Consider the following 18,388-nt stretch of genomic DNA (forward strand, 5'->3'; position numbering starts at 1 on the left):
GCGACTTGGATGGGTGTCTCTTGCAGACAATTTGTGATGCGCTGTTAGCTTGAAAATCAGTTATTTTCACTGTAGGCCAAACGCTGGTATTTATTCATGTAAAGGTTGGCTTGAAACAACCCCTGCGACTCACCAATAGCCCACTATGCTGGGCTTGTTCTTACACCATCTACTGTACATACAGTATCTCTCTGTCTCTCTCAGTTCCCATCAGTATAGGCTGCCGTCAGTCAGATACAGGATGTAAGCATGATTGTCTTCCCTTACTGTACTAAGCATTTATCTCTCCTGCACTTTCCGCTCTCTCTCTCTCTCTCATTCTGAATCTCTACCACCGGCCATCTCAACACCATCACCATTCTCACCCTTCAATCAACTCCATTTGCCCTATCACAATCCTCAATGCTTGAAACAGAACTTATAATAATCCACTTTAGTGTGCAGCAGAATGCAACTGGATGTGATTTGTAGGTCTGTGTTTTTCTCTCTCTCTCTCTCTCTTCTCTCTCTGTACCATGTTGTCGTTTTCCACCTTTCGTTCTCTCTCTTTCTCAATGTTGGCAGCATCTGCGCGCGCTCACTCGCGCGCGCGCACACACACACACACACGCACGCACGCACGCACGCACGCACGCACGCACGCACGCACGCACGCACGCACGCACGCACGCACACACACACACACACACACACACACACACACACACACACACACACACACACACACACACACACACACACACACACACACACACACACACACACACACACACACACACGCACAGTGGAACACATGGAGTGCTGTGATACATTCTACAGTAGCAGAGTTCATTGAGTGCATCTGTGTGTGTGCGTGTGCGTGTGTGTAATGCGTGCGTGTGTGTGTGCGTGCGTGCGTGCATGCATGTGTGTGTGTGTGTGTGTGTGTACTGTACACGTGTGTGCTATATTGATCTTCCTCTCAGCGAGGTAATATGGCCTTTTAATGTCCAGTAATTCTCTGCAAGGATGTGCACTGCTACTATTGTATCTGTTATTTCTTTTTTGATATGTCAGCCATATCAACAACAAAGGAAAGTAGTTCCTGACAAAGACACAGATGTTTCCAAATGCCTGAGGCACGCAACAATATCGCCTGTCTGAAAATAGAGATGGAGCCATTGTTGTATAATGCTGAGTGGAATTACAAAATGATCAGTGCTCAGGCTTTGGGACGGACAGTAGACTAATATTGGGATTGAAGCCCACCTGTATTGGACAATAACTCGCAGTGTTGAATTCATCGACTAAAACTATGATGAGAAATGTCATAGTGTAAAATATCAGCCACCAAAATACATTTTAGTCGACTAAATCAACTGTACATTTAGTCGACTAAAATCTTGTCGTATTTCGTCGACTAAAACCAGACTAACACTAAAACATTCCAGGTGACATTAAATGTGACTAAAACTAAATGAAAACTATTCAAGAGACTATATATGCGACTAAAACAAAATCAAAATTTGCTGTCAAAATCAACACTGACGAGTCGACAGAACACAACTCTTAGTCACCATCTCCAAGTTTTAGGCAGCTCTAAGGTGCATACTGTACGTTTGTTAGACATATTAACAGCCCAACAGGTATTAGTCCGACTAAACACATGCACCCACTGTACTCAATATGCAACAAGCATAATATGCATATATTTGCTTGATGTGAAATACATCAATATGCAGTGCGCAACACATCGCATGGGTTTTCGGAACCGCTGATCCAGTAGACTTAACAGATGAGGGCTTGGGCAGCTTATTATCAGAAGTGCTAAACAGACCCACAATGGGCTTGGACCTGCCCATTTACAACATTCTCAGAGCAACATTCAGAGTGCAAGTGTTTTTGTTGACTATTATTGACAGAAGTGTCCTCAAGCTGAATGTATACAGTATGCACAAGCTGCGCAGAACCCTCAGGCCTGTGCGTGATATTGTCATTTCAAGTCTGTTAAACCTCTAAGCTGAACGTGCATGGAACACACCTTTTTTATTGACTTTAAGGCAGTAGATTCAAATGTTTAAGTCGAACTCAGTGCATATGAACCCTGTACAGAGGCGGTTCTAGAGGCTGGCCTGGTACAGGGCTTCCAACCCACCCATGGTGCCATCCCATTACAGATTTTTGGAAATGCCGCTCAGAGAGTGCCGAAACGCAGTCATGGAAAAATTATACTTACATTCTTTACTTAAGTAAAAGACTAAAAGTATTAATACTGCAATATAAAAAATACAGAATTCAATACTTACTTGAGTAAAAGTACAAATGTATTGGCATCAAAATGTACGTAAAGTACCAAAAGTTAAAGTACTCATTATGCAGAATGTCCCATTGCAAGTTTTCAGATATCTTTTGAAAATAGCAGATCTACAAGCTAACAATGCGTCACATCGCCACACATTTTGAGCTTGTAGATGTTTATTGTTTATACATGAGATGAACGTTAATTTGAATTTGAAAATTACGAAAATAGAAATCGAATACGTTCCTGAAATAAATGATGAATGATAAATGATCTATGTCAACAGAGCACTCTGAAATCAAAGATTCTGTATGGTGCTACACACACACACACGCCTGTGACTTTTTTATCTAATATATAGTACGATGAGCACATATAAGTGTCAAGGAATGATTTGCCTGAACAAGATTAAACAGAAGTAAGACCCTATGTTAATTATTATATAGTAGATGGCTCAGGCTGGTAGTGGAGACAAAAAAATGGGAATGAATGCAATTCTGTTGTGTAAGCAATGCATGCACACGTGCATGCTTACACTGTACGCGTACACTACATGCCCCAATAGGGGCACCCTAGTCAAACAAATTCTGGACATGGTGCCACTGACCCTGTACCCTCAGGTCAGGACACCTACACACACATACAAGCGCACACACGCACGCACACACACACACACACACACACACACACACACACACACACACACACACACACACACACGCACACGCACACGCACACACACACACACACACACACACACACACACAAACGTACAGTACTCCACTCTTCACGTACCTGTGGAAGGGCAATGGAGAGTTGTCTGGAGAGAGACTCCTTCTCGTGGCCCAGCTCTCTGAGGCGGAGGTGCGCCGTCCCCAGACAGTCCTGGGTCTCTCTCAGGCTCTCCAGCAGCCTCTCTCTCTCCGTCAGCATGTTCACCATCAGAGACTCCAGGTTGCCCGTGCTCCCCCCCTCGTCTGCGCTCCGGAGCTCTCGACTCCCGTAGCCTCCTCCTCCCCCCAGGCTGCCCATCCCCGCCCCCATCGCTCCTCCGCCGCCGCCCGCCGGGGAAGGCGAGCCTCCGCCGCCACCGCGCCCATCCTCCGAGATGGTGGGCATCACCTCGCACATCATCTTGAGGTCCGGGGGGAGGGCGAGGCGTGATCGAGCGAAAGAGGAGACTGGGGCGCTTGAGGAGGCGTTTCTCAAGAAGCCGCCGCGGACGACTGCCGCAAAATCCCGGGGTGTCTGTGGGAAGCTTTGCGGCGGGTAGAGCCTGAAAGAATAGCCCTATGTGTTGAGCAACCACTTGATTGTCTCAAGTAAAAGTTAATTGGCTCATTAGGTAGCGGTGGCACTGATTGGGTGAGGTAAACGCCCTGGTGCTGTGCATGGGGAGGGGGTGCTTTAAGAAAGATTAATGTACCTGTATGTATTGTGCACATGGGGGTGTGTGTGTGTGTGTGTATGAGTGAGGGGCCAAGGGGGGAAGGAAAAGTTTCCAGTTGTCAGGATGGTAGGGTGGAATGCAGGGCAGGATTACTTGGGATTGGTTGAAGGGAGGAGAGAGGAGAGCACATAGTGTTGCAGGCAGGCCTCACACCCCCCAGGCCAGTCCTCACACCGACGAGAGAAGCACCTGGAAACAGAAGATTGGCACAGGTCATTTTAGGCAATTTGTGTTATGGCGTAGAGTAGACAGTAGAGTGAACAGAGTGGGAGATATGGGTGTGAGTAAGTGAGTGAGAGACAGATGTGGCACAATTTGGCAGAGAGAGAAAGCAAGAGACATGGAATTGAGATGATGGACAGTTGTCTGTGCATGGAGGCCAGTATCAGGCCACATATACTCTCGCTGGAATAGCATGATGATTGGCATGATTGCATAATGCAAGCATATAGTTTCCACCCGCCACATGCTATTAATAAGTCTATAGTGTATCATATCTTCAGTCATAGCAATGTTGTAATTCCTATAATCACAACCACAGACGGGTATGCCATGCATGCGCCTATACCTCAAACAACAATCAGTCAAATTGGTATCGCAGTGCCAGTAATTCGGTGTGATGTGTTCACTGGTTATCTCGATACACGCGTCTGGAGTAATCCATCCATCGTTTGCATGTCTCTCCGCTTATCTCCGAGGATCCATAGTCATAATGCTAATAATGAATGCGCATGATATACGGAAATGAGTCATGAAAGGTGCCTTTACATGCATCAGCAGCCTACAGAATACGTTCTTGTATCTCAACACATATAAGGAACAATTAGTAGGCCTATAAGTAACGTTAAGGATGCTGTGCTGTTTCATATATTCATATGAAAAAGGGTGTCATCATGAATTGTAATTATATGGACTGTATCCGGGAGGAAATATGTTACTTTCTACGCCTCTGTAATCCAAGACATGATAAGATATGCATTGTTAATTATTTTGCTGATTATGTGTAGAAGATTAAACCGGTAAATACATTGTTAACATGATGAAATAAGGGCCTGGGTGAAATACAGTCGAATGGTCGATCATTTATAGCCTAGGTATAGCCTTATTAACACTACATCACATCATTGTGGGGAAGTGCCAATCATTTTGTCAATAATGTGTAGGCCTAGCTTAACATCAAATATAACATTTCAACCATTTTCTTTAATACTGAAACGTTATTTGTCGACAAACAAATCGTTCCCTTTTTTATTCCGACTGCCGACTGACTGCAAGGCGTTTATTTCCTATCAACACCCCGGCCGTCGCCTCGCCCCCTCTGCGCGGCGCATCCCCCTCCCCACAAACAGCTGGACGGTCTAATGCACGGCGCTACATATCATAACATCGGCTAAAATGCTATCGATGCTGGCTACTGTATGGTTTTCATCTTACCCTTTCCATTGTCGGGAGAGAAAAAGCGACTATCATCCCCAATTACTCCATGTTCGGAGCATCTCTGACCGACAGAGGCTGCAGGCTATCCCCGTTAAAAGCCCGGTTCCCCTCCCTCCCTCTCTCTCTCTCTCTCTCTCCCTCCCTCCCTCCCTCTCTCTCACTCCCCCCCCTTCTCTCTCTCTCTCTCTCTCACACACACACACACACACACACACACACACACACACACACACACACAGTTTTAGCTCTCCTCAGCGCTCCTTCTCCTGGGAAGATGCTGCCTCTTAAAGAAACAACTTGCATTTCCTTTAAGATATCGATATATTCTATCACCAAACTCGTGCTCATTATTATTTTCTTCTTAACACGTAACGTACTAAATTTCAACACGTGAAATTTGCACACGGTTCTAAGGGTTTTTACTCAAGAAACAAAATAAAATAAGAAAAGTAAAATGCCAATTGTTAAGCAATGGCACCCTCTGGTGTTTAATACGATAAATGCAATGCACCTGCATGTAGGGTTTTGGGCAAATTTCACGTTTAGGCAATCACCGTTTTGATCAATAATTATCTTATTAAAGCATCACCCGCGAGACTACGATAACTTTAAAGTCACAAGTTTCACATGGCATATTAAGCATTTGGTTGGATATTGGTGTAGAATAGATGATATCTGTTGAAAAAAAATAGTAATAATAAAAGAAAATAAATCTGCATACCAAATATTTTGGCTATTTCAAAAATTAAATCACCCGCTGGTCTTGACAGAAGGCTGGCAGACGAGCCGGTGGAACTAACCAATGGCCATCATCGCAAGTCACCAAAGCGTCAGTACCTCAACCAATCGATGCCACCGGTAGGCGAAGTCAAACATGAGGTTTGGGCAGGGCAGCGCGGTAAAAAGCGTTCCGGAAAAGATGACGTAATGTCCTCCTACCTAGAGATTGATAGATGATGGAGGCCCACCGCTGAGATTCATTCACTGATTCAGAGTGCATTTAAATTAGATTGGCAACATATTTGGTTGCATGAGGGCAGTGGGATATCCAAAAATGAAAGGGATGTACAGATTACTAGTACACAAAAAGAGAAAGAGTGAGCCAGAAAAGGTGAGAGGCGAGCCAATATAAAGGTCTGACAAGCAAGTGTCACATGCAGTTTCAGTTGCCTGACATCCGTCTTCTCAGAAAAGCTCAGGCCAGTGGAAGCAGAGTGGAAGCACACCCACGCTATTTGACCAAACCCTTCAGTACTGTAAGCTCAGCACAATGTCAAAGGGAAGCATCATTTGCAGAATTACTGTTGCATGGGATTGATTGAAGGCCAGCCCAGGCAGGGTTGGGTAATGGGTATAATAAAAAAAAACAGAATGAATTAATTATTGTGTGTGTGTGTGTGTGTGTGTGTGTAAAAGTAAGCAAAGATATTACATCAGACTCACACAGACATTAGTATTATTGTAGTGACATGTTAATATAGACTAATAGGCTACCATAGTCATCATCATGGCATGGTAACAGTGAGGAGGGGGGTGCCTGTTAAATTATATGGAAACTGTGAAACTCACTAACAGATTCACCCCCCCAGCCAAGTACATAATATAGACAGTGTACACATACTGTGTAAAACAATTGTACACATAACTGTCTGACTGATAGGTCACTAGGAAAGTTTTAAAGTGTGAGCTAGAGGTGTGAACAAATCTCAAATGAAAGGACAAGTCTTACACAGCTTAACACTGAATGAAGTTGGCAAAACAGCATGTATTAATTTCCATTTAATCGGATGAAACCTGAGCCTCATACGACCGAAGGAGATCAAATAGTAATGACATGATCCCCATGGTTAGTCCCTCTCTCTGTAGTGACATCACCGGAGTGAGTGACAGGGGGCAGCTGCATGGCCACCAGGAGAGGAGGGGTCATGTTGGGGTTATGAGAGGTCAGTGGGTTAGTGGTATGCTGATAGGAATGTACCGTGTATGGCGCCAGAGGGACCAAATCCTGGTGACAAGAAGGACCAGTCCCCAGGGAGCCATGCCACTGGAGGAGACAGAATGTTAATACAAAAATAAAGAAATTGAGCTGACGTTTTATGGCGCAAAGCAGGACACTACTTAATATAATAGTTGAATCAGTTGAACAAGTTTATAGATGGAAACTAGATTTAATTTTATACAATGTCAAAACAAGGACAAGGCACACAGATTCTTCAGATTGAGAAGCAATTAAAAAAAGTGCAACATGGATCCAATGATGGGAGAACTTTATTCTTTATTGAAACGTATAGACCACAGAAATGCAGAGATTATGCTTAGCTATAATAAAATGTGCCAATCTCACCCAATTTATACATATTCTCACATAATTCATTCTGCAGAACCCACGTGAATACACAGTAAAATCCTCAATGTTCATTTGGCGATCTGTAACACAAGAGACGATACAAATGTGCCTAAAGACATTTAGTTACATTTGTACACACTGAGTGAGTTTTACTGTGTGCCAGTGCAAATCAGAGTGTGCAGGTGTACAGCGTGTGTGTGTGTGTGTGTGTGTGTGCTGCATTAGGTGTGTGAAGGAAGATTCTGTGGAGGTTCTGCTTCAGCAGGTACATTATTTTGGACTCCGGCTTCTTGCTCAACTGGCGCTTTCACCACTGAAATGGACAGAGTAGGTTCAGTTACTGAAAGCATATACAACAAAATAATTAAATTACATCAGATGTCTAAGCACATAGTAAAGACCCATCTAGGTTTCACCTTGATCTTCTGCTTTTTGCTCATTCAGCTCTTGATGATGGAACTGCAGTTCTCCATTAGGACCTGCTGGAGGCTGTCCATCCACTGCCGGTTGGCCCTTCTGTCTCTGAGACATCTCTAACACTGCCTAAAAAGGACAGAGATATTGTGTAGCATTATTAGAATGTACTCTTTTAGTCATTCTTTTAGTCCATCTTCATACTTTATAGTGTTTATAAGGCTCAATGTGGGGTCCATTTGGTTCCATTTGTACACTTTCAGATGTAAATTAACACCATGAACTAATGCATATCAAACTGGGGGTCCTTGGGGGGAAAAAAACAAACAAAGAACAGTGGATGGATCAGTACCGGTACCTGCTGGTACTCTCTCCTCTGTGCCTCCAGGGCCTTGCCCCTCTCTTTAAGCAGCTCCTGTTCCTGCTGCAGAGACGCTGCCCTCCTTTGAAGCTCCTCTTCTTTACCCCGTAGCTCTACCTCAAAACCCTGGAGTTCTTCTTCGGTGTACACAGGCTTGGTGTCGTCCAGAGTCTGGAGGGATGGGAGGACCATATAGGTTGTAATGTAACATCACACACACAGTAACAAGATAATAATGGATGCACACATTCAAGCATGAATTAAGGCCTGGGTCGATTGGTCGGCGCACAGGTATCCAGGCAGCTAAATCAATGGTAAAAGAAAAGTGTGAATCCTCTGTAGAAAGTTACCAAATTGGCATGACTATTTGCAATGTCACTTAATTTTGTTTGTAACTTCTAGATCTCTTTTGGACAATCAGCCTTGAAAATATAATTTGTATGTTTTGGATTAGTGTTCAATTGTGGTCTCCTTTTTTAAAATAGATTTCAAGTTGTTGATATTTATTTTGGTTTCTTTCTACTTTTTAACAATTCTATCTTTTAAAGGCCTCTTGTGGACAGTGACGGAAATTAGTTTGGGCTACGTCAACGCTCTTTACCTGCCACTCTTTTGCATTGTTAAACTCCTTCTTTTCTGTGGATTTGAGGAACTCTTCCATGGTGACAAGTCGATCCTTGTTGACATCCACCTTTAAGACGGGAGAAATACAGGTCACATCAAGCACTTGATGGGAAAGATAAAACAATGTATACAAAGAAATAACACTACTAACATTTTTCATGACATGCTCCCTCATTCTCAGCCTCTCTTCCTCCATCTCCATCATATCATCCTCCTCGTTTTTGGGGTCATAGACCTTCTCCAGCTGGTAAAGAATACATAAGATTCTGTGAAATCAGTAAAAAAAAAAAAAAAAAGATACTGCATAGATTGTGCAGTCAGATAAAATCTTGACTCTTCAAAAAAGGTTAAGACTGTACCTCTTTAGTGAAGAGAGCCTCAAGTTCCTGTTCATCTAAAACGGCATCTTCATTTGTATCTAAGCAGAGCAGAGACCAAAGCACGTAACTTATAATGCATCTTGGCCATGATGAATCCAAGAGTTATATTGCGAAAACGGAACGGGAGCTGCTTACCATGCAGTTTGAAGAAGGTTTTGGGGTTGAACTCCTGTGGGTCCAGGCCGTCTGTCTCCTCCCACACCTCTCGCAGCTGAGCAACGCTACCCTGAGCAGGACACAGAGAGAAATAGAAAGGCAGAGAGTCATTTTGGTTTACTTCTACCGAGAGCCATGTCATGGACATGATGTGTCTCATAAGAAACACCTGCAGGAACAAAAAAAACATTACTTTGAATAATATCAGTTAATAACATTAGTTTCTTTCACATACAAAAGCTGCGAATTAATTTATTTTCCTGTGAACATCTTTTCTCATCACAATCTGCCAGATTACTCAGTTTGAATGATATAAAGGCTGCTGCAGAAGAGCCCTCCACCACAGCTACAGCCTACCCATGAAAGGTTAATGTGATTTCAACCATCTCTGGAGGCTACTGGATCTTAACAAGGCTGTGGAGAACGGAATACTTGATAAAAAACATAGACAAAGAAATTATTCCCAACAAGTTCTGTAACTGTAGAGTGTGGCTGGAACACAAGAATGAAAATAATTGAGCCAGACGGATTTAAGCTCTGCTTACTGGAGCGTTGACTTTGGGATGCTGCCTGTGTTTTTCCTTCAGCTCCTGAATCCTCTTCTCCTCTTTCTCCCTCTTCTCCTGGTCCAGTCCCTTCAGGTATTCCCTCCGCTCATGCTCCTTCAGCATCTCATAGCGTTTGAACTCCTCATGTCGCTCAGCATCATAGTTCTCCAGATCCTTGGTTGCCTAGAGTGAATTATCAAAAAAGCAAAAAGGAGTCAATGAGAAAGTCGTTTAACCATCTGAAGCAGTTGTAATACCACCAGTGAGTGGATTGTCTGTGGGTGTGGATAAAAAAAACAAAAAAAACAAAAACAAACAAACAGACAAGACAGCAAATATGCTACACTTAAATATTTGTTACAGGCCATTACTGTTGAAATAAGCAGCTCGAGGTCTTTAGCTTCAAAGGTGTTTTGGTTGTGTGGATCCAGATGTTCAAACTGCTTCAACAAAGAGGCATGGTCCATCTGTAGACCTAGAGAACAGACAGAGACATTAGATATTGTATACCACATAAAGGGACATTTAAACTCTCTGGATTTGTCTTCACTAAAATGAACACCAACTGCACAAGCGTGTGCTTTGAACAGCAACTTGAAAGCAGACTTGTATGCATGCACACAGTCCACTCATCACTGGTCTACTTCAAATGACAAAACCACTCACTCTGTGTGTTGGTGCTGTCCAGTTTGGCTTTCAGCAGCATCCTGAGGCGGGACACCTCCTGCCTCTTCAGCTCATCCAGACGGGTGCGGACGTGGTGACCCACCAGATCCAGCTCCTTACTGAGACGACCATTCTAAACGGAGAGGAGAGCTTCAGATTAGCCTGGGTTCCAGCCTGATTCGCTGCGTGCCGTGGATTTGTATTGTCACTTCAGGCTGGAACCCAGGCTAGCTTCAGATTGCTTTTCATTCATTTTCATTGTGAGAGAGAGAGAGAGAGAGAGAGAGAGAGAGAGAGAGAGAGAGAGAGAGAGAGAGAGAGAGAGAGAGAGAGAGAGAGAGAGAGAGAGAGAGAGAGATTAGAAAGAGACTAACCTTGATGTCTTCTGTATTAGCTGTCTGGAGTTTCTCTCTAAAGTGAGGATCTGTCTCTAAGACCTCAATCACCTCCCTTAAATACCTGTCATAGTACAGGCCTGTGTCCTGCAAGAGATATCATGGATTTAGTACATACACACACACACATGCACACACCACATACAGATGAATACATATCAACAGTTCAACACAATAGACTGATAGTCTTTCTTGTTTTCTTTTGGGGTTCTTGTTGCCATCTACAGTATATAGCAACATTCAGACTCAGTCCTAAATGGGCTAATAGTGAATTAAGATAATAAAGTGCAGTACCACATTCTCCTCCTGCTTCTCCTCTTCAACGTGCTGGGCTTCCGGCTGTGCCACATTACGGTCAATAGGCACTGAGCAGACGACAGCCGCGGCGGACAGAAGTAGCAGCCAGCGAGGATTCAACGTCATCCTCATTCCTCCTAGTATACACATGAATGCACATGATGAACTGAGTCTGAGAGAGAGAGCACTCAGGCAGAGACTGTTTGTTACATGCTTAGACAGAGTTTTATTGTAGAGCAGTACATAATGGATATCAGACAGTGGTTCTCAGTCCCCATATGACCGGGTCATTTAAGGACTTTTAAGACCTTTTTAATGCCTAAAATATTAACCTTGCGGAACTTAAGAGCTAAAAACAAAAGTAAAAAGACAGTGATCATGTGTGTCCCAAAAAAATAATAATTGTATACTGATTTATAGTGGTGCACGATATTGATTTTTTGAAACCGATACCGATATCGAGAACTTCTTGCTTCTCAAGACCGATACCGATACGATAACCGATAATAAAAATATATAGACATGAATAAAAAATACATACTAGTGAGTAACGGTACATGTAACACAGCTTTGACCTAAGCAATTACAGTATAGTAGGCTATATCAGTGGTTCCCAAAGTGGGGTTCGGGGACCCCCAGGGGTACCTGAGGGAGTTCCAGGGGGTCCCCAGCTAAATTATATAGTTAGGAACCAAATGGACCCTTATGGGTCTGTAACTCTGAGTGTACAAATGGAACATTTCCAGTTGTATACTCTCAGAGTAAAAATAACATTGATTTTACAATATAAATTGGGAGTCCCAGAGCAAATTGTGATTGGCCAGATGACGTATGATGATAAGAGTGCCCCTCACTTCACACAGGTGTGAATTTTTTTAAATGAATAAAAACAACAATATAATGTCTGTGAATGTCTGTGTGTGTCCGGTCAGTTGGCCTCAAAACTTTTCCATGTCAAGGAGCAAGGACCCCAAATTGTTAGCCCACAGACACCCATTTGAAAATATATGCCAGGGCTCTAGCAGTGATTCTCATCATTTTTATTTCAAGGACACCCAGTTTGACATGCATTAGGCTACTGACCCCCCATTTAATGCCATTTACATAAGGGACCTCAATTTATAATTTTTTATTTATATCGTAAAATCAATGTCAACTCTGAGAGGGTACAAATGGAACCAAATGGACCTGTAAGGGTCAATTTCGTTCCATTTGTAAACTCTGACTCCCCGGATCCCACTTTGAGAACCACTATTGTCTGTGTGTGTGTGCACAAACACAAATACAACACTATCCAAGTTCCAGTGATAGACGTTGTTGTTAGCATATAAGTCATTAGCATGGTCTGTAGCATCATGTAGCCAAACAGCTACTACTTCTACATTTCTCAACCAAAACGGTCGCGTCGCGTTTCACAATGCTACACAACTGGAGCAAATTAATAAACTACAACCGGTAACGAGTGACACGCATTCAACAGCGCGATGAATGAACGAGCACCAATACGCGCTCGTCAGCTGCTGTCACCGTTCGTATGAATGCGAGTCAGTGAGTGAAATGAGAGAGGGGAGATAGAGAGGAGAAGCAGGCGGGGCTATTAGCCTGCTATGGAACTACACACTGCAACAGACAGAGTGGAGAAGCGTCTCTCTCTCGCTCGTCTCAGCCGTTCCTCCGGAGAGATTGGCGACTCGGGGAGCGTTTGGGCGCACCACAGAAATGATTGGTAGTCCCATAGTTGCTACCAACTATATTTTTATGTCTCACAGATAAAATTTCAGGCGCATTTGCGTCCAAAATGATCGCAATTTCGAGCCCATATAAAGTATATTATCGGCGCTATTATAACGTTATCGAATTTATCGGGATGACGTCATAATTGCTAATATCGGGTCGCAATTTATCAGCAATTCTATCAGCTTCAAGTTCACTAGTATAAATCAGTGATTTATACTAGTGAACTTGAAGCTGATAGAATTGCTGATATCTGTTGCAGGCGTGTCCTACGTCCTTAAATGGCAGCCTGCTAGGCTGCTATACCAGTGTGCAATTTGTTAATTTAACCGCCGTAACCCAGTCACGGGTTTAGGCACTCCAGTCTTCCAGTAAGGATGACACAGCATGCGATTACATTGACTGCAACGTTAGAAATTACACTGGCTAACGTTACAAGTACATTCCATCATGTCGGTAACTGCCAACTGGAGCATCAGGAGCAAAGGACGAAAGGACGTCATCATGGTCATGGATGAGAATAACACGCAGCAGGAAAATAAGAGTTATATCTACAATTTGCTCAACCCAAAACATGTAATTACGTACATCCCACTATGCCAAACATTTTCTTTGTTGTTTTCCATGTTTTCCTCTGAATCATAACGTTACTGGTTGCGACGTAAATATTTACATCCACGTCGTAGCTAAGTAGCAGCCAGCTACATCACATTTCTTGATGATTTCAACTCACCGTAAACATCATTTCGACATATAGATTAAAATTGAAGCAAACATAAACGCAGAGCATCTCTTACCGTGGATGATTTGTTTATCTAACCCAGTAACCTCACCCGGGCCGCCAGCGTATTTCCTATTAACTTTGAGTCGCGGGAAATGGACGTCATAAAGACGAGACGATGTTTGTAGGCAAATGAGAGTTGTAGTTCCTTTCTGGAAGTTCAGTTTTTATTCGGAGAATAAATTCGCATAAAGTTTTTGTTTAATTTAAAACAGCTTAAAACTTTGGTCAGGGTGCCATGACCAACTTACTTTCTTTCTTTCTTTCTTTTCACCTTTGATGTTATCTGTTTTTTTCTTCCTTTTTCCTTTTGTTAATTCAATTTTATAATCTAAACATGACTTTTCAAGCTGAATGGAAAGCATGACAAATAAACGTTTTTAGAAATTAATTGAAGCAATGGTTGTATGAATGTTTTTAAATTGTTTTCAAAAATATATCTGTCGTATTTACTTACAGTTACACAAACATTGAAATAAATTAACAAATTGCACATAATAAATAAATGTATAAATAAAACTAAGTTAGAATTACACTAACAAATAGTACTGTTACTGTATACATTAAAATATGGCACAAATAACTCAATTACAAAAATGATCACCAATCTTATCAATCTAATTAAACATGACTTTTCAAGCTGAATGCAAGCATGACAACGTTTTTAGAAATTAATTGAAGCAATGGTTGTAACTTGTATGATTTTTTTTTAATTGTTTTCAAAAATATATCTGTCGTATTTACTTACAGTTACACGAACATAATAAAGCAATAGTGGATTGAAATAAATTAACAAATTGCACATAATAATAAATAAATGTATAAATATACATAAAATAAAACTACATTAACAAACAGTACTGTATATATTAAAATATGGCACAAATAACTCAATTACAAAAATGATCACCAATAAATAAGGTTCAAAATAAATAACTAACAACAATAATAAATAACAACGCAATAAAGTAGCCTATTTGTAAACATTTTAAATATGGCAAACATGTTAAGGTCATGATACATTTATATCAGTTAAATCTGGGAACCCAATCGGTAAAATAAAAGGGAAAAACAGATTCAGTTTATCTGTCTTGAGAGATTAATATCAGTTTGACTGATGCACTTAAAGATTTTGATTGATTTCATACAATCAATGTAGCACTTTACTTATTTAGATGCGTTTAGAAATCAATGTCTCTCATGTCAGTAGGAGTTCCTGCCCTTTCATTTTCATCCATCTCTTCATCCTTTCCCATGGGGGTTCCCTGAAGTCCATTCCTTAAACGTTGTCTGAGGACAGATTCTATCATTTCACTGTAGCACTGCAGCACTACCTGTGATGACAAAGACAAGACAAGACAAGATAAAGTATGATAATCGCAACAGATGCAACTCTGTCAAATCACAGTCACATGCTATACATGCCACTCAAACACCACATCAACATCTTTCTGTTTTGTATACAGGGCACTACTCTTGCCCAAGCTATAATTCTATTTTATTTATTTAATTTGCATATTTTTATTGCACATGTAATGTAACACAATGTGCATTGTTGCATTGGTCATGTTTAAAATGTGGAAAAAAAAATACATTTTGCTTTCACCATAAGGTCCCAAACTGTTGATTTACAAACTGTAGCAGCAGCAGTGACATGTGAGCTTGTAGATTGCTATTTTGCCAAAATAGAGAGATAGCCTAGTTGAACTGGGACAATCATTTTATGATTAATGATTAATATAGCCTACTTTTTAATTATTTTCTTCCCCCCCCCCCTCTCATTTCTAATTGGCTTTGCATTCTTGAAGTTTGTTTTGTACATTTATATAGTACTTACAGGGTCAGTCTGACAGAGCTCTGCTAGCCTTTCGCTCATATGGGCAAGCACACTGGGCCCTTGGGTGCTCAGGCCCCGGAGGGCAGAGTTCATTGAAGCTGCAGCAATAAGCGACGGAGGTGCTCCCAAGAAACCAGAGTCACAGACACACATGGCAACCAGCGTATCGCTATGCCGACGCAAGGCTGAAAGGGGCTCCTGAGAGTCAGTGTCTCCATCTTTCCTCTCGTCCACAGTGGCTACAAGATGTGGGAGGAAGTCCTGAGGAGTCACTGCCGCTGTGTCCCATCGAAGAGTTGCAAGGATGACACGTTCCATTTCCTTGTGAAGGGAAGAAAGAAAATAGCACATAAATGACTTAGAAATGCATGGATGATGTAGTGAGGCATTATGCTAAAATGAGATGAGATGAGATGAGATGAGATGAGATGAGATGAGATGAAAGGTAACAACACTGATGCCAAAACAGATATTTAAGTTATCTCTATACAATCACATTTGACTGACTCACTCGTAGATTGGAGGGGAGGAAGCTGTATTCAGCCGCAGCACACAGAGTATCTGCGGTGATATTCTCACACTCTGTAAGTTTCGAGGCGATAAGGATGCAGGCAGCGGTCAGGCAGTACGGAGAGACCGGCAAGGACAAGGAGGCGGATAGGAACCTGTCCATCAAAGAGACAGAGAGAGGGAACACTGCCTCATCACAGCCACGGTCACAGCACACCTGGAGAAGAGACAGTGAAGAAATGGCCGTCACAGTTAGCGCAGTAACTTTTATACTACAACTTTAAAACTGAAAAAAGAAACTAAAGAATAAATCACAGTAACTCGGAATGGACCTGGCTCTCAGAATTAAATGAACACTGAGGATTTTACTGTTATAAGAGTAAGATCATCTTTTACCTCAAGGGACCATTTTGTAAGCTCCTCTCTGCGCTCTGGATCTCTCTGCATGAGAGCAATATAGAGGTTTGAGGGCATATATCTCTCCTCCATCTGAAGCAGCCGCTGGACCACGCGATGCCCAGACACGGTGGGGTCCCAGGGGGCCCGGAGTTGAGCTGAGCCCCTGGCCTGGCCCGTCCCCGGACTCCTGTCCTCATGGTCATGATCCCCCTCCACCTCCTCCACCTGGCCATGAGCCTCCTCTGTCTCCTCGCACCACAGAGACACAGACATGCCTCTGCCTACCGACACAGTCTAGTAAAGTAGATAGACGGATCCTTTTTTTATGTGAAGAGAAGATGAAAAGTCAAAGGTGGTGGTCCCTCTCTGTCAGCTGAGAAAACAAGATGTTCCACACCAAATTATGCCAGGAGTTACTATGGTACTAATGCCTGCTTGAGTGTGTGCTCCTGTGGTGCTCTGCCGATTCTTGAACCGCAACTCTTCTCTCAGTATTTTATACCCCGCGAAGACTGAGAGGGCGGGGTGCGGACGGGGAAAGAGCCAGAGGACACAATAAAGTTAGCAGAAAGGGGTGGCGACACAGTGAGTGACGTCAAATAATAAGATGACAACAATGCAGCCTGTGCAACAATTGCTTCAACAGGTGGACAGAGGGAGAAAAAGAGAAGGAGAGAGAGGGAAGGGGGAGGGAGTTGTACAGACAAGAGAGGGAGTGGCCCGCAGGGACGGCGCAACAGCTTGTCCTCGACGGTGAAAAAGAGATGGGGTGAAACACAGAAGAGGGGAGAAAAAGGGTCATCTCCACTTCTCCAGACTCTGACAATGGGAATGGAAAACAAAAGGACGAGGGTGTTTGTTTACGATGTGTAAAAATATATATATTTGGGATAGTGGGGATCTAACTGGGGATACACTATTCATTTATAAGATTGCACAAAATGTACAATACTTTTTTTTTTAAAGTGATAAACTTTTCCTTGCCTTTGCCTTTTCCCTTTGACCCTGTAGAGATCAACTTAAAATAAATCTGTCACTGTCAAAGTTTTGGCACACATAGCTCTCTCTCTCTCTCTGCCCAATCTATCCCAATCTCGCTTTTGCTTCTCTATCCCGTCTTCTCAAGGCAGAGAATAATAAGATAATTTCTTTCTCATATTATTCACCTTTAGAGATGGAATTGCTGTCCTGTGTAGTAGGCTAGTGTGAATAGCGCCGTCTTGTGGCGCTATTCATGAAGCTGTTATTTGTCCTCCCTCTGATATTTCCATGCAGTGTGGATCATTTAGAACCAAGACACCACCATATGCTGGCCTGGTACTGTATTTATTGCTACAGTACAATTCGGCTGTGGCTGCAGATCATCAGGCTCTGTTTAAATGGTCTGATCCCTGCTTTTAATAGAGAACTACTTGACCACCAACTTTTGTGATTATTGTTCTTCTCCTGTGTGCTCATGAACTGTAATAAACTTCTATCTTAGAAAATGACTAGGACTCCATTTGCCTCGACATTCTGATTGTGTCGCTGTCTCAACTCACCATTCTGAGTGGAATCTCATTGTCAAAGCAACCTGTGTCCTGTCACATCCCCCCTCCCAGTTCTCTCTCCTCTCCCCTCCCTGTGCCTGTGGCAATCTGCTCCCCCTGTTTAAAGAGCAGTGAATCCACTGGGGAGGGAAGGGCGAGGTATGTGCAACAGACAGTGGAGCCAGGCAGGTCAATGAGCCATATTGTCTCCCTTTACAAATCAGTGTCAGACAACAGCCCCTGGC

At 42.6% G+C, this 18,388-nt stretch overlaps 4 protein-coding genes across 5 annotated transcripts in view; 1 reads left to right on the forward strand and 3 right to left on the reverse strand.

Annotated features, from left to right (window-relative positions):
• ppfia3 (PTPRF interacting protein alpha 3) overlaps nucleotides 1–3,412 on the reverse strand; it is a gene marked incomplete at its 5' end in the record, with an annotated part of 38,923 nt that extends 35,511 nt beyond the window's left edge. The window contains one exon of the mRNA XM_080775323.1: nucleotides 3,074–3,412. Coding sequence (XP_080631449.1) covers nucleotides 3,074–3,412 — 339 coding nt within the window. The remainder of the gene's footprint in view (nucleotides 1–3,073) is intronic.
• Nucleotides 1–18,388, forward strand: part of ntf4 (neurotrophin 4) — a 270,598-nt gene that overhangs the window by 46,975 nt on the left and 205,235 nt on the right. The gene's annotated exons all lie outside the window — the stretch shown is intronic.
• On the reverse strand, nucleotides 7,416–13,987 carry nucb1 (nucleobindin 1). 2 transcript variants are annotated; one of them, XM_080777123.1, is made up of 13 exons: nucleotides 13,885–13,987; nucleotides 11,351–11,490; nucleotides 11,036–11,143; nucleotides 10,662–10,794; nucleotides 10,367–10,470; nucleotides 9,993–10,178; nucleotides 9,427–9,517; nucleotides 9,271–9,329; nucleotides 9,063–9,155; nucleotides 8,889–8,978; nucleotides 8,285–8,458; nucleotides 7,929–8,055; nucleotides 7,416–7,825 (listed from the first exon to the last, which is right to left on the reverse strand). In XM_080777123.1, exons 2-13 carry the CDS (start codon nucleotides 11,483–11,485, stop codon nucleotides 7,734–7,736), a joined length of 1,392 nt encoding a protein of 463 aa, XP_080633249.1. In that variant the 5' UTR covers nucleotides 11,486–11,490; nucleotides 13,885–13,987; the 3' UTR covers nucleotides 7,416–7,733. The 2 variants fall into 2 exon arrangements, with proteins under 2 accessions (XP_080633249.1, XP_080633248.1); XM_080777122.1 differs by having other exon boundaries at nucleotides 8,279–8,458.
• On the reverse strand, nucleotides 15,050–16,887 carry ccndx (cyclin Dx; the record flags this gene model as incomplete). Its single annotated transcript, XM_080775156.1, has 4 exons — nucleotides 15,050–15,202; nucleotides 15,706–16,026; nucleotides 16,217–16,432; nucleotides 16,612–16,887. The coding sequence occupies 4 exons, from the start codon at nucleotides 16,885–16,887 to the stop codon at nucleotides 15,050–15,052; spliced, it is 966 nt and encodes a 321-aa protein (XP_080631282.1).

The sequence above is a fragment of the Protomyctophum bolini genome (genome assembly GCF_963924005.1).
Source record: "Protomyctophum bolini genome assembly, chromosome: 11".
NCBI classification, from domain to species: domain Eukaryota; kingdom Metazoa; phylum Chordata; class Actinopteri; order Myctophiformes; family Myctophidae; genus Protomyctophum; species Protomyctophum bolini.

Coding starts and splice junctions, on each gene's coding strand:
- nucb1 (XM_080777122.1), bottom strand. CDS start 11,485: ATGAGGATGACGTTGAATCCTCGCTGGCTGCTACTTCTGTCCGCCGCG. Junction 11,144..11,350: donor AGAAGCAGGAGGAGAATGTG/GTACTGCACTTT, acceptor TATCTCTTGCAG/GACACAGGCCTGTACTATGA. Junction 8,459..8,888: donor ACAATGCAAAAGAGTGGCAG/GTAAAGAGCGTT, acceptor CCATCCCTCCAG/ACTCTGGACGACACCAAGCC.